This window comes from Rutidosis leptorrhynchoides, chromosome 5, assembly GCF_046630445.1.
Source record: "Rutidosis leptorrhynchoides isolate AG116_Rl617_1_P2 chromosome 5, CSIRO_AGI_Rlap_v1, whole genome shotgun sequence".
Lineage (NCBI taxonomy): Eukaryota > Viridiplantae > Streptophyta > Magnoliopsida > Asterales > Asteraceae > Rutidosis > Rutidosis leptorrhynchoides.
In genome coordinates this window covers 385,256,768-385,272,877 of record NC_092337.1, presented here as the reverse complement: position 1 = coordinate 385,272,877, position 16,110 = coordinate 385,256,768, and the positions used below count along the sequence as shown (strand labels likewise).

General features: G+C 35.6%; 1 protein-coding gene across 1 annotated transcript in view; it reads right to left on the bottom strand.

Annotated features, from left to right (window-relative positions):
• LOC139849793 (uncharacterized) overlaps positions 1-15,854 on the bottom strand; it is a 130,659-nt gene extending 114,805 nt beyond the window's left edge. Inside the window, exons 1-4 of the mRNA XM_071839416.1 lie at positions 15,706-15,854; positions 14,614-15,463; positions 14,431-14,474; positions 14,105-14,242 (exon numbers count right to left, since the gene is read on the bottom strand). Of these exons, the coding sequence (XP_071695517.1) occupies positions 14,105-14,242; positions 14,431-14,474; positions 14,614-15,463; positions 15,706-15,854 (1,181 nt within the window). The remainder of the gene's footprint in view (positions 1-14,104; positions 14,243-14,430; positions 14,475-14,613; positions 15,464-15,705) is intronic.
• Positions 15,855-16,110: the final 256 nt, after the last annotated feature.

Sequence of the window (16,110 nt, the reverse complement as noted above, 5' to 3'; positions counted from 1 at the left end):
CCGTTAGGTTGACAATCTCACCTGCTATAAAAACTGTGGTGCATTTATTTTGAACATCAGATACACTCGAACAAGTGTATAACATTTTAGGAGGTAAAGGAGGGTATAGTGGCTTCTATACTAGGGTCATTGCTAGTATTCAGGTGCTCATATTATGCAAACATTTTTACGACTTGGTGTTGTAATTGTAAAATCTCGTGGTCAAGGAAACTAAACTATTTTCATGATAACTGTTTTTCAGATACTATACAACGTTATTTAAACTATGGTTTACGAAAAAATGAGATAAAACTTGACATGGTAGTGTCAACGAACTTTTGAAACGAGAAACGGTATTGTCTAAAAACTTTAACATTAAACCTTGGTGGACTTCCACTAATAAACGTTTTCAAAATGTTATTTCTTAAACATACTGTATTGTTTACCTAAAACCTGTAGATTCACTCAACATTATTGTTGATCCATATTGCGTGTTTTATTCTCAGGTATTAATTGCTTCCGCTGTAGAATATTGCTGTTACATAGAAGTCAAGCCAAGCACTAGGACCAGGGTTAACATTTCGTTAAAGGGATTTTTGACGGGGTGTTATACTTAATAATAAATCCTACACAGCAAGATGCTTCGGCATCTAAGGAAGTAAAGTCTTCCTTGTTGGGATTTAACAAGTTCCATAATACTTATAATCATTCAAGAAATAATATTTGCGGAAGCGTATAAATTACCATTTTAAAACTTGTAAATCTTTAACCATTTAAAGTTAAATCCCAAATAGGATCAAGTTGTGAAACATACTTACAAATTAAGAGTGGGTTTAGAGATAATACCTCCTCAAGCTAGTTGAGGGTAGTTTACAAATGTGCAAGATGATGATGAAGATGAAGGCAAGAAAGCTTCTAACTTGAAGACTCAAGTGTGTAATACCCCAAACTTTTGATGCACCAACACCTTCCTTTGTTTGGTTAGGATTTTAGACACTTGATTAACAAGATTACCATGCAAAAACACTCTCTTTTTCCCTCTAAACTGCCACAGCCAGCAGCTGTGTTTTCAGCAGAAAAACTGCAGTTTTTTTTAGTGTATTGCTTGTTTTCTCACTCACTTGAGTCAAGGAATCCCTTGGCTAAAGAGAGTCTTGCATGCCTTAAGGAATATATTGTTTACAAGTAACCAAGCAAGCATGGGATGTCACCTAGGAGTCCCAAAATCTGCATTCTTGTATCATTTAAATAATAAGTATAATTTATATAAAACTTGTTACATTTTATATAAAACTTGTTATTAAAGTTCAAGTTATAAATATAGGTTACTTGTACTTTATAAACCAATTTATAAAGTATAACAAAACATAATTATTTATACATATAAATAATCAAATCCTTAATATATAAATTGTCCAAACAATTTATCTCAAGTGATAATATTTTAGAAACCCGATTTTCTAAAATCCAAGTGTCGCATATTCGTTTAATGATCCAATAGTTAAGATCAAATACGTTTAAGGTGTCGGTAAGCTTGTTATTGGGTATGACCCGACTTGGATCATAACATATCAGCCACATTAATTAAATACGTCTCTCGGGCATACGAAAAACCTACAATCTCCCACTTGCACGAGAACATAAGAAATTAATGCAAGTGATGGATACCACCTAACGACCGTCCATCACCCCCAATATGTTATGACTTTGTGCCATTCAATAACATCATCCCCTTCGAGTTCCCATCTCGAATATGAATAGGTGAATCTTTTCATTATTTCCTTTCGTCCTAGATGTCATGTTAAATCCAAGAGATACAGAGTGATCACTCTCTTCTAGATTTAACTTTATCAGGCCTTAGACATCCGACTCTCAACGAATAAGAGGGACAAATTCCATCTTGACTACATACGTCCTAAATATGTACCTTGCATTATGCCTGAGCTCTTCCTTGTGAACTACCATATTTCAGAATAGCGAAGGAAAGAATCAAGGCCAAATACTTGGTAAATATCCGAACCCAATATGTATCTCAGGTCAGAGGATACAATGATATTCTCCTTTACTCAAGACTACATGTGATCAACCACAAAGGCTCCATTTAGTAAATCTTGAGGGCGGGTCTTCCAATATTTGTATCCCACAAATATTTATGAACCTTGGTTGCAACCTTGCCCCACATTCAGTCCGTGAATGTATACCAATCCAAGTTCATAATAGTCTAAACCTCACACTTGTTCCCACAAATGTGATCGACTACGGAATTTAGAATAATTGCTTATTCATGGATAAAATATGCAAAATAGGAACCTAACTCAAAATAAATTAAACCATAATTATATTAATGAGTTTGAATAATTTCGTTCCATTACAATACTTAAAACAGATCATGACCAATCACTAGAATATCGAAGCCCTAATGCACAAACATGTCCTGCATGTTTTAATCCATGTAAGAGCTTCGTGAGAGGATCCGCTATATTAAGATCTGTGTGAACTTTGCGAATACATATCTTTCCCTTTTCAACTTCATCCCTTATGTAGTTGAATCTCCGCTCAATGTGACGGGTCTTTTGGTGAGCACGAGGTTCCTTGATTTGAGCAATCACACCCTCGTTGTCACAAAAGATCTCAAGAGGGTCCTGAATGGAAGGGACTACTCCTAAGTCGTCGATGAATTTCTTCATCCATGCAGCTTCCTGCGCTGCCAATGAGGCGGCAATGTACTCCGACTCTGTAGTAGATAATGCAACAACATCCTGTTTTGAACTCTTCCAAGAGACCGCACCTCCATTTAACGTGAAGACATAACTGGATTGTGATCGAGAATCATCTTGATCAGTTTGGAAACTCGCGTGCACGTAACATTTTACAGCGAGTTCCTCCTCACCAGACCCATATATTAGAAACATATCCTTAGTCCTCCTAAGGTATTTCAATGTACTTTTAACAGCAATCCAATGACTGTTTCCTGGGTTATTCTGGTATCTACTTGTCAAGCTTAGAGCGCATGACACATCCGGTCTAGTGCATATCATTGCATACATGATTGACCCAATAGCAGACGCATATGGGACATTCTTCATTCTTTCCTGTTCATCTTTCGTGGTGGGGGCACTGAGATGAACTAAGGAGCGTTCCTCTTTGAATAGGTACCAAACCTTTCTTAGAGTTCTCCATCTTGAACCTTTTCAAGACCTTTTCAATGTATGCACCTTGATTCAAACCTATCAGTTTCTTGGATCTATCTCTGTAGATCCCAATCCCCAAAACGTATTGTGCTTCTCCAAGATCCTTAATGGAGAAGCATTTACTTAGCCAAGTTTTAACACCTTACATTGCCGGAATATCGTTTCCAAATAACAATATATCATCCACATATAGTACAAGGAACATGATAGTGCTCCCACTAGCTTTCTTGTATACACAAGCTTCATCACCATTTTTAATGAAGCCAAATTTCTTGGCCTCCTCATTAAATCGATGATTCCACATTCTAGATGCTTGTTTCAATCCGTAGATTGACTTCTTTAACTTGCATACCTTTTTAGGATATTTAGGATCAACAAAACCTTCAGGCTGAACCATATAGACATCTTCCTCAAGATGTCCATTTAGGAAAGCGGTCTTGACATCCATTTGCCATATTTCATAATCATAATGAGCAGCAATGGCAAGTAATATCCTAATAGACTTTAGCATTGCCACAGGCGAAAAAGTTTCATCATAGTCAACCCCTTGAGTTTGAGTGAAACCTTTTGCTACAAGTCTAGCTTTATATGTATCCAAGTTTCCATGTATGTCGGTTTTCATTTTGAAAAGCCATTTACAGTCAACTAGCCTTGAGCCAGCAGGTTGTGTAACAAGTTCCCAAACTTGGTTGTCATACATGGACTGCATCTCAGCGTTCATGGCTTCCTGCCATTTATCTTTATCAATCCTTGATAAAGCATCTTGGTAGTTTATTGGTTCATCCAAATCAACCACATAGCAACCATCCATGAGAAACCCATATCTCTCAGGAGGATTACTAATCCTACCAGATCTGCGAACGTCTTGTGTATTTTGATCATCCATTTGATCATTCTCAACATTTTCATGCTGAGTGCTAGTCTCAACCAATTGTGTATCATCTACTTGATCTTGAACCTCTGCAAGATCTATCTTCCTTTCACTATTTCCTTCCATTAGGAACTTAGTTTCAAGGAATTCAGCCTTTCGAGCAACAAATACATTCTGCTCGGATGGATCATAGAAATAATATCCCATATCATCCTTGGGATATCCTATGAAGATACACTTCGTGGATCGAGCATTCAACTTATTAGGGACGTAACGCTTAGGATAAGCTTCACATCCCCATACCTTTAAGTATGATAGAGATGGAGGTTTTCTAAACCACATCTCATGAGGTGTTCGTTCCACTTTCTTGGTTGGGGCCACATTTAAAATACGAGCCGCGGAGCATAGACAATAACCCCAAAATGATAGAGGTAACGAGCTTCTAGCCATCATAGATCGAACCATATCCATTAGGGTTCGGTTCCTCCTTTCGTAAACTCCATTAAGTTGGGGTGTTCCAGGAGGAGTGAGTTGCGAGATAATCCCACAACTTTTAAGATGATCTTGGAAAGCATCGCTTAGGTATTCACCTCCTCTATCGGTACGAAGTACCTTTATTGTCTTATTGAGTTGATTTTGTACTTCGTTTTGATATTCCTTGAATGCTTCAAAAGTTTCGTCCTTGTGTCTTAATAAGTAGACATATCCGAAACGACTAAAGTCATCAATGAAAGTAACGAAGTATCTTTCATCATTCCTAGTTATGGGCTTAAAGGGTCCACATACATCCGAGTGTATCAATCCCAATAAGTCCTTAGCCCTTTCATAGGTCCCTTTGAAAGGTGCTTTAGTCATTTTGCCTTGTAAACAAGATTCACATACATCAAACGAGTCTAGTTCATTTGATTTCAAAAGGCCATTCTTTTGAAGTGTATGCATTCGATTCTTGTTTATGTGACCAAGGCGACAATGCCATAAGTAGGAATCACTCAAATCCCTTTTGAGTTTCTTGATGTTTGCATGGTACATTGAGCTATTGTATGATGTGTCATCATGAACCAATTCATAAATACCATTCGAAGGCGAAGCCTGGAAATAGAACACATTATCTAAAGAAACATGGATATCATCATTAATGAAATTAAGATTAAAACCATATTGTTTCAAACGAGATACAGAAATAATGTTTCGTGATAAATCAGGTGCATATAAAACATTTTTCAAAGTAAGCTCCAAACCACTTGGAAGCTTTAAAACAAAGTCTCCTTGAGCTTTCACCTGCACCCTTGCTCCATTTCCCATGAAGAGACTTGTTGTTCCCGCATCTTGATTACTTCTTTTGAACCCCTGCAAAGAATTGCAAATATGAGTTCCACATCCTGCGTCTAATACCCATGTATTAGAAGAAGTAATACTAAGCTCAATGTATACCATATATACATTACCTGAGGTTTGCCCTGCATCCCTCTTTTCCTTCAACTCCTTTAGGTAGACCGGGCATTTGCGTTTCCAGTGACCCATCTCACCGCAACCAAAGCACAGATCTTCCTTGGGGTTAGCTTTACCAGCAACCTTTTGCTTCTTGTTGTTGTTGGTTGGGGTAACCATCTTCCCTTTTCCCTTGCCTTTGCCTCGGTAGGCGGGTCCCTTCCTCTTAGCCGCCTTTAGCTTAGAAGTGTTATTGTTTTTGGACCCGCCTTCATTGATCGTAAACACGGGTGAAGCCCTTTTACCCATGCTTGCTTCTGCCGTCTTAAGCATATCATGTAATTCGCCAATGCTTTTATCCCAACCATTCATATTGTAATTCATTACAAATGTGTCAAACCTTTTTGACAATGAGTTGAGAATGAGGTCTGTGGCTAATTCATTAGACACGTTGCAATTTAGACGGTTCGCTCGATCAATAAGGCTTTTCATCTTAAGGACATAAGATGAAATGGATTGGGAGTCATCCATCCGACATGCATGAAGTGCTCGAACCGTTTCGAAGCGCTCGACACGAGCTTGTTGAAGGAACATCTCCTTCAACTGTGTGATCATGTCATATGCACTATGATGCTCAAAATCCTTTTGGAGTTCGGGTATCATGGTCCCAAGCATGAGGCAAGAAACTTGCAACGAATCGGTGCAATATTTCTCCCAATAAGCCATGCCTTCCGTATCATCCTCATCCGGTTGATCGGGAATGGGGTCTTCCAACACATACGCCCTGTCCTCTAGTTTGAGGACAATTCTTAGATTGCGGGACCAATCCATGAAGTTCGTATGGTTGAGTTTTTCCTTTTCGAGGATTGACCTCAACGATAGGTTGTTAAAGCTTATTGGTACGTTCGGAATGTTGTTGTTATTGGCGGCCATCTACAAAATTTAACAAAGTTGTTTAAGTATCAATTTTAATTTAACGATCAATACCCTTTAAATCCAATTAAATTTTAGAATCCAACCGTAAACCAAATTTTGGTTAGGTGACCTTTATCCCGTTATTTGATTTAGCTAGGTAGTCATTATATGACAATTGCAATCCTTTTGCAACTTCTAAGTTATGGGATCATGCAATCCTTTTGCATGGCATATTTATCCCATCAACGCCTATTTGTTCCTCATGCTTCGGTGACCCTAAGTTCATGATTTCCAAATCAAGTCGTCCTACTTGTGTAAACGTGTAAACTTAACATACAAGTGGTTAGGTGACCTTTATCCCACAAGCATGCGAAATTCACCTTAATCATATTAGTTTGCTCATAACGGTTAGGTGACCTTTATCCCATTGTGAGTTCCCTAATATTTTTAAGTGTTGCACAAAAGGATGGCGTTTAACTTGTTTGCCTTGTTAATAAGGGATTTTAAGTTTTCATTAATTCTAGTTTGAGAAAACTTTTATGCCATACACCAACATGCATTTAGTGTATGGTTCATTTGAAATCCATTTTCATGTCTATATACCATTTTATATATATGATCCTAATCATGTTCTTAATAACCGTTTATTAATGTCCTTTTAGCAATTTTTAATTTAACCAATTAAATTGTCGTTTTGCATTTCGTTAATTAATGTATAATTTAACCAATTAAATTGCCATTTTGCTTGTTGTTAACTTGTGTGATTAACTTGTAGCATACAAACATACAATCCACAATCATACAATAAACAACCATGCATGCTAAACAAATATGTTCACAATCAAGCCATTTTGGTAGACATTTGTTTAGCCGAAAACAAATGCCACCGGATAAGGGGTTATAACACAAAGTAGGAGATTTTAAATCTCCCACTTAATCTTGCATCCAAATGCTTCTTCTTGTGTTCTTCAAGTCTTCATCATCTTCATCTTTTTACAAAATATATCCTAATACATTTTGTCTAAAAAGGTGAAATTACAACCTAATCTATTTTACATACCAAATATAAAATAAATTACATAACCAAAATAATATTATTACATACCAAATGAATAAATATTAAATCAACCAAACATGTGATGACCCGGAAATTTCGACTAAATTTAAACTTAATCTTAAATGATTAATGATTTCGACACGATAAGCAAAGCCTATGAAGTTGAATCTCAAAATTTTGAACTATTCAATTACCCTTCAGTTGTTCTCAACGATTCGCGAACCATTATATGTAAATAGATACATATATATACTATAACTTGAAAACGTAACAAAGTTTTAATTGCATGATACCATACATTAAACTTATTGGTTTATATATCTATTTGAATATATATGATTTCAAGTTATTTAGTAAACGATAGTAACATTCGTTTATTGATTCGATTAATATTTAGATAAGTTAACTAAAGCGTTTAAGATGAACCAGTAAAACACTAATTTGCTACAGTATTTTCAAATTGCCACATTACTCAAAATGTAACAGTGTTTTCGAAAATCACTATTTGCTACAGTGAAATTGACTTTGCTACAGTTAATTGCTACAGTAAAAATGACTTTGCTACAGTAACTTTGCTACAGTAAAACACTATTTTAAAATGTATTTTAACAAATAGCGAGATGATGATTTATAGAAGTAAATGACCAAAACACTTAAATGTATAAGTTATAATTTGAGTGATATAATTTAGGGATAATTTAAGTTTATATTGTGACAAAGGTACGAGTCACAAAACAAAAAGTACTAGTTTTCTAAGCGTACGAAAATGCGTTCGAGAAACCGGAACCGGGACATAAGTCGAGTGATGACGTACGACTTATCGGAACGAAAATTTCAAATCAACTATGCACGTGAATTTAATATAATATATAATTAATTATATAAATTATATATATTATATTAATATTTAATTATGTCGACGAACTACAAAACAAATCAAATTTGAGCTGTCATTTAAGCTCATGCGATCGCATGAGCATACCAAAGAAACTCCATGCGATCGCATGGAGGCTGGATCCAGAAAACATCTATAAATTCAGTCGAATTCGTTCCATTTTTTTTCACATATATTACTCTGTATAATATTTATTATTATTATTATTATTATTATTATTATTATTATTATTATTATTATTATTATTATTATTATTAATCTTATTATTTTTATTATTAGTGTTATTATTTTTGCGATACAAAAATAATAATGTACATAAAATATTACGACGGAGTGCTGTCCAAGTAATTTTCAAAACGAGTTTCCAAGCGAGCTAGAGCTAGGGAAAATATGGGTTATTACCAAGGAGGTTATGGGTAATGTTCGGGGGTATTTTTGTGAAGCAAACCTCGTGTTTATCATCTCCGATGCGTCTACGTGCTTTCCTACAATATTGTATATCAATATTAAACAGTGAGTTTCATATGATCCCTTTTACTCTCTACATTTTTGGGCTGAGAATACATGCAAATGCTTTATAAACTGATTTACAATATTTATATGCGTGAGTTTCATATGATCCCTTTTACTCAATATATTTTTGGGCTGAGAATACATGCGACTGTTTATAAATACTGAAAATACTAGATTTATATGCGTGAGTTTCATTGCTCCCTTTTTAATTGCTTTTGCAATATATATTTTTGGGCTGAGAATACATGCAATTTATTTTAAACGCAATGGATACAAGTACATACTTAATTCTACACTGAGTTTGAACCGAAAATCCCTTAGCTTTGGTAACTAGTAACTGCCGGTTATAAGAACTGGTGGGCGCGAGTAGTTATATACGGATCCATAAGGCTTGATATCCCTGTCCGAGCTAGAGCACTAGCCTTTTAACGGACGTATGCTATTTGAGAAGCGTACACGTTGGTTTATGTGTATTATTAAGATGATTATACAAAGGGTACAAATTATATATACGTTAAGTTTAGTTACCAGGGTGCTCAATTTCGTAGAATATTTTGATAAACGTTTCTGGATGAAACAACTGAAATCTTGTTATCCACTTTTATATGCAGATTATGCGAAATACTAAAACTATGAACTCACCAACCTTTGTGTTGACACTTGTTAGCATGTTTATTCTCAGGTTCCCTAGAAGTCTTCTGCTGTTTGCTTATATGATAGACAAGCTATGTGCATGGAGTCTTACATGGCATATTTTTCAAGAAAACGTTGCATTCACCAATTCATCACCATGTACCTTATTTAGACTGCATTGTCAACGGAAGTACTGTTGTAAACTATTATATAAGGTGATTGTTTATATGTAGAAATCATCAGATGTCGAAAACCTTTGATTTAATATTCATTTATGGTGTGCCTTTTCAAAAGAATGCAATGTTTATAAAACGTATCATATAGAGGTCAAATACCTCGCAATGAAATCAATGAATGACGTATTCGGCCAAATGGATTTGGAGCGATCGTCACAAAACATGCAACCAAACACAAGGTCAAGGCTTAGATTGTGAACATCATCAACATAAGTGATAGGCAATACAGAATCACAAGTGATTGGAAACACAGAATCACAAGTGATCTGCAACACAGAATCACAAGTGATCGGCAATACAGAATCACAAGTGATCGGCAACACAGAATCACAAGTGATTGGCATGACAGAATCACAAGTGATCGGCAACACAGAATGCAGAATCACAAGTGATTTTGGCCAAAATGACAAACCACTCAAAACCGAAAATTTTACATTCTACTTCATGCATGTTCATAGAATGCAAAATTATAGTGGGTTTAATAACCATCTCGAAGCATATTTCAACAACTTCGGCTCTAGATACCATTGTTGGGATTTAACAAGTTCCATAATACTTATAATCATTCAAGAAATAATATTTGCAGAAGCGTATAAATTACCATTTTAAAACTTGTAAATCTTTAACCATTTTAAGTTAAATCCCAAATAGGATCAAGTTGTGAAACATACTTACAAATTAAGAGTGGGTTTAGAGATAATACCTCCTCAAGCTAGTTGAGGGTAGTTTACAAATGTGCAAGATGATGATGAAGATGAAGGCAAGAAAGCTTCTAACTTGAAGCCTCAAGTGTGTAATACTCCAAACTTTTGATGCACCAGCACCTTCCTTTGTTTGGTTAGGATTTTAGACACTTGATTAACAAGATTACCATGCAAAAACACTCTCTTTTTCCCTCTAAACTGCCACAGCCAGCAGCTGTGTTTTCAGCAGAAAAACTGCAGTTTTTTTTAGTGTATTGCTTGTTTTCTCACTCACTTGAGTCAAGGAATCCCTTGGTTAAAGAGAGTCTTGCATGCCTTAAGGAATATATTGTTTACAAGTAACCAAGCAAGCATGGGATGTCACCTAGGAGTCCCAAAATCTGCATTCTTGTATCATTTAAATAATAAGTATAATTTATATAAAACTTGTTACATTTTATATAAAACTTGTTATTAAAGTTCAAGTTATAAATATAGGTTACTTGTACTTTATAAACCAATTTATAAAGTATAACAAAACATAATTATTTATACATATAAATAATCAAATCCTTAATATATAAATTGTCCAAACAATTTATCTCAAGTGATAATATTTTAGAAACCCGATTTTCTAAAATCCAAGTGTCGCATATTCGTTTAATGATCCAATAGTTAAGATCAAATACGTTTAAGGTGTCGGTAAGCTTGTTATTGGGTATGACCCGACTTGGATCATAACATATCAGCCACATTAATTAAATACGTCTCTCGGGCATACGAAAAACCTACATTCCTCTGCAGTAAAGTCTGCGTTGACTCAATCGATTGAGGAAACTCAATCATTGAAGTCCAGAATGGCCGAAGGGGAGCCAAAAAGTCTTGAAAAGGCACCCTGCGTATCGGCTGGAAATCCTCCTGTGCCTCAACGTCCAACAGGGCCTCGAGGTCCGGCTTATCTTGATGAGGGAGATCTACCGCGTCCCATGGAAACGAGTCAACATGACAATCCTTCGGGATATTTATCAGACTTCCAGCAGACTGATCCCTTGGTTTATGAAAGTGATCCATTGGTTCAAACCACTTCTCTTCCGGATTCTGAATCTCATGGTCTAGAGGAAGAGTCGTTAACTGAAAGAGATGTGCCACATCATGGTATATCAACGATTTCAGGAGTCGGAGATAGCAATATCTCTGCGATATTTAAACCGACGGGTAGTTCTACTACTTTGTTAGAGTTCCATGAGACTAAAGTCATGGAGGCGGATGCTTCGAAAGAAACTTCGCCGGCGACAACTCCGGTTGTTGCCCAACCTCCATCAGAAGGGGATATCACGAATCTGACTAGTAGTATGTACAACCCTACATATAAGAATAATACTGCACGTATATCCTTACCTGCCCTCACGGCAAATCAAACACTTCCATCGACATCGCCTCCAACCGATGCTGCTGCTGTTGTTCCTATTGTTACATTACCACCATCACCCTCGCATTCACCAAATTTCTATGATGCTTTGGAGCAAGAATATTTCAGTGATATGTTTTCTCGAGTTAATCTTGATTTTCTTCGACGCACTTCGCTTCAAGCATTGTTTCGCGCTCGAGTATGATATCCACTTACTTCCTGCTATTCTACATTAAGTCCTCATCGTGATAATGAACATGACGATTCTGATCCTCAGAATAGTTATGAGGGGGAGATAGGAGTAGATGGAGATTATCTAACGGTGAACATTTCAACTAAGGGTGGTGGTGTGAGGTCATCATCAGCTTCTCAAGCTCAACAGGTTCAGACGGAATCAGAAATGATTTCTACTCATGATGAAATTGATGATAAGGAGCCTGAGCAAGTTATAATTCTAATTGTACATTCAGAGGCTGATGGTGGACCGGTAGATGAGGATTTGAACTTAAGTGATTTTTATCTTGAAGAAACAGATGATGATGGGTTTGTCATTCTAAGCAAATTATCTTCAGTATCTTCAATCCCGGAAAATGTAGAGATTGTAGATGAAGGGAATCCTGATCCAGTAACTGAAAGTGATGATGAAATGGATCCTTCTGATGACGATGAAGACAATCTTTATGTTAACCCAAATGAGGATGATATCTCTGACCATATTGAAGATGATAATGTTCCAAATGATGATGCGACAATTTCTACTGGTCATTCATCGAATTCTACACCATCATCGAGTTCAAATCCAACAAATTCTAATAAAAGCTCAACTTCTGGTACATTTACATAAAGTGAAACAGTGAATTGCAGATTCAAATACAACCATGGTATATTCTTTGAGAATCGGGAACAAAGATTATTATTGGGAGTTGAACATAATTTCATAACTTTACGAAACACATTCATCGAGGAGAATGCTTACAAGATCTTCCGCATTAACGAAACACCAAGGAGTAAAAGATTTACTTATATAGGTTCACGATTGCTTCCAGCAAGTGAAAAAAACTGGTATGAGTTTATGTGGAGGAAACACATCAACAAAGATGAAGATGATTTGTGGCTTCAAAGAAAATATCGTATTTCAGAAGTGTTGAATATTACTCGAGTTGGAGTAGAGATAAGCGAGAGAAAAAAACGTCATCAGTCAGTTCCACGTTATTAGAGAAGATGAGAAGGAATACAAGTTCACAGAAGCAGATTTTCATAATCTAGATATGCTTGATATCATTCACATCTACAACTACCTCAGTATCATCACCATTCGACCTTTTGCTAAGGCTCAAGCTTTGAAAGCTGTGAAAAGATACATGATGGAGACAATCGAACTGATGAGACGTGAAGATTTTCAAATTGGTCTCGAATCAAATAGGAAAAAGATTCGAATAACCTATCCGAATCAATACACAGAGGGACTAAAGGATATGAGAATGTTTCAAATGCAATTCGAACCCGAAGGGTTTGTATTTGTGAATTCTCAGAAAGAATAAGTGTTCATCCGCACTGAAGAGTTGAACAAATACTTAAATGGTACACTCAAGGCTGGACTGAAGTATCTTAAAATTCGTCAAAGCAAGTTTGATGACATTGACATGAAAATGGGTCTTGGAGAGTTTATAAAGCATATCAGAGATCTTCTGAAGCTCCGGATCAGTACAAGACAGTTTGAGATTCTTCGTGGCCAGAGAAAGAGAAGGTATTTCAAAGAAATGGATGAATATCCATTACATGAGGGAGATCCAAGAAAAGCGTGGGGCGTCTGGAAACCTTCTAAGCATATTTCAGAAAATCAAGTAGAAGTTTCGAAACCAGATGGCACACGATGGAAACTAACGTTTGGACCTCTCAAGATTACTCAATAGGATTATGTTGTAAAGTTCACATTTAACACTAAGGGGGAGATTGTTAGGACCCCGAAGTTGTATAGTGTTAATGTGAAATAAGCTTAAATGATGGTTCCTTAGAAGAGGGCTATATAAGGAACTAAGTAGTCCTAATTAGATAGCCATTGCATTGTAACTGAGTTATAGAAGCTGTGGAATGTAATTCTTATTAATTCTCTCTCATACCGAGTCTCCTTTACACTTATCGAATCTCATTCTAACTTGTCTTTTCTTCTAATCTCAACATGATCTGACCTATCACTTGACATCCCTAGAGAATAGAATATTTTTATTTTCAAGACTTTATAACTTGTATCCCTTTTTATTAGTAGAAAAACCAATCAAAACACAATTTTCAGACCTTGGTTTAAATTTATCAGTTTCATCTAAGATTTTTGAAAAAACAAGACAACCAAAGTTTTTGATGTGGGAGAGAGATGGTTCAGAACCATAAATTTTTTGGAAAGGGGGCAAGCCTGCTAACACCTTGGATGGGATCCTGTTAATTAGATAAGTAGCAGTTAGAATGCATTCAGATCAAAGATATAAGGGAATTCCCCCTTGAAACATAAAATACCTAGCAACATTCAGGAGGTGTCTATGTTTTGTTGAGGTGTGTGGGCTATGGTAGTTTAATGTAAAATACCCTTATTATTCAAAAAAATTTTCATTTGATTATTTACAAACTCAGTTCCATTATCAGTTCTAATCACTTTAACTCTTTTCTCAAACTGATTCAACAGAAGGTTCACATAATTACAGAAATTGTCAAAAACTTCATGTTTGATTTTTAGCAAATAAACCCAAACAGCCCTTGTGTAGTCATCAATAATGGTCAAAAAATTATTTATATCCTTCTCTACTAGCAACCTTATAGGGACCCCATAGATCCATATGTATTAGTTCACCTAGTTCCTTAGTGACATGGTCATTTAAGGGGAAGGGGTCTCTAATATGCTTAACTTTTAAACATACTTCACATGGAACATCTTCAATATTTTTATCAAGGTTCAATTTATGTTTAAGAATGTTGAGGACAGGACTAGAAGGATGACCCAATCTGTTATGCCATAATAGAACAGATTCAAAGTTACAAGCAAGCACACAGTTGCACATATATGGTTCACCTTTAAAACAGTCAAAGATATAATGACCACCATTCACACTACCAGTCCCCAGAGTAGCTCTTGTTTTCAAATCCTGAATGTAAAAAGCATCAAAACCAACAAACATTTTGTTTTCTTTAACCAGTTTATTGACAGATAAAAGACTCACATAGTATCCAGGGATAATTAGCACATCAGTTAACATAATGTCTTTATTTAATCTTAAATTTCCAATTTTTCTAACTTTAGCTTTGGTTCCATTTGGATGAGACACTTGCAGATTTAAATCAGGCACATCAACAACATTATCAAGACCTTTTTCAGAAACAGTCATATGTTGACTGGCACTCGAATCAATAATCCAACCTTGACACTCATTTTCACTAGAATGATAATTGAAGAACTTATGAAAATTATCATTAAAAAACACATTGTTGTTCAATATAGTACCTGACATATTAGAAACAGATTCTGAACTTTGAGGACCCTTATCATTAAGCATGCTTAATAACTTCATCATTTGTTCATTACTTAAAGATATAGGAATAGAATTAGCAGAACTAGGATTAGAAGAGGATGTAGTTGAACTAGACAAAGAATCAGATGCAACACAACTAGACACATAATTATTTGTCTTATTAGAATTTCCATTGAAGGTTTCTTACAGTTATTAGGATAACCAGTAATTTCATAGCACCTATCAATTGTCTGTCCAATTTTGTTATACCTAGTACACTTAAGATTAGGATTAGAGCCTCTATTAAAACCTCTTCCTCTTCCAGAACTGCTAGTATTATTATTTTTGTTTGACCAAGAATTGTTATTAGTTTAAGCAACAAAAGCAGAGTTTTGAGACTTAGATGTTCCAACCCCAGAAACCCCCCTGTATGATTCTTCCCTTGATAAAATAGCAGAAGCAGACTTGACATCAGGTAGGGGGTCCCTAAGCAACAAATTACTTCTAGTAGACATGTAAACATCATCTAATCCCAAAAGAAATGGCATCAATATTAGAACTTTGTTATGTTGTTGAAATTCAAGAGTAGCAACACAAACACAAGTAATTTAACCATTCCATCATATTGTTTCCATAAGGTGTTAAGTGTATGATAATATTCAGATAAGCTACTACCACTTTGTTTCACAGAGCTAATTTTATGATGCAAATTGAGAATAATAGATCCATCTACTTTATCATAGGTTTCCTTTAATTCAGTCCAAACAACATAAGCAGTAGCAGAAAAAATTTGTCCAGAATATA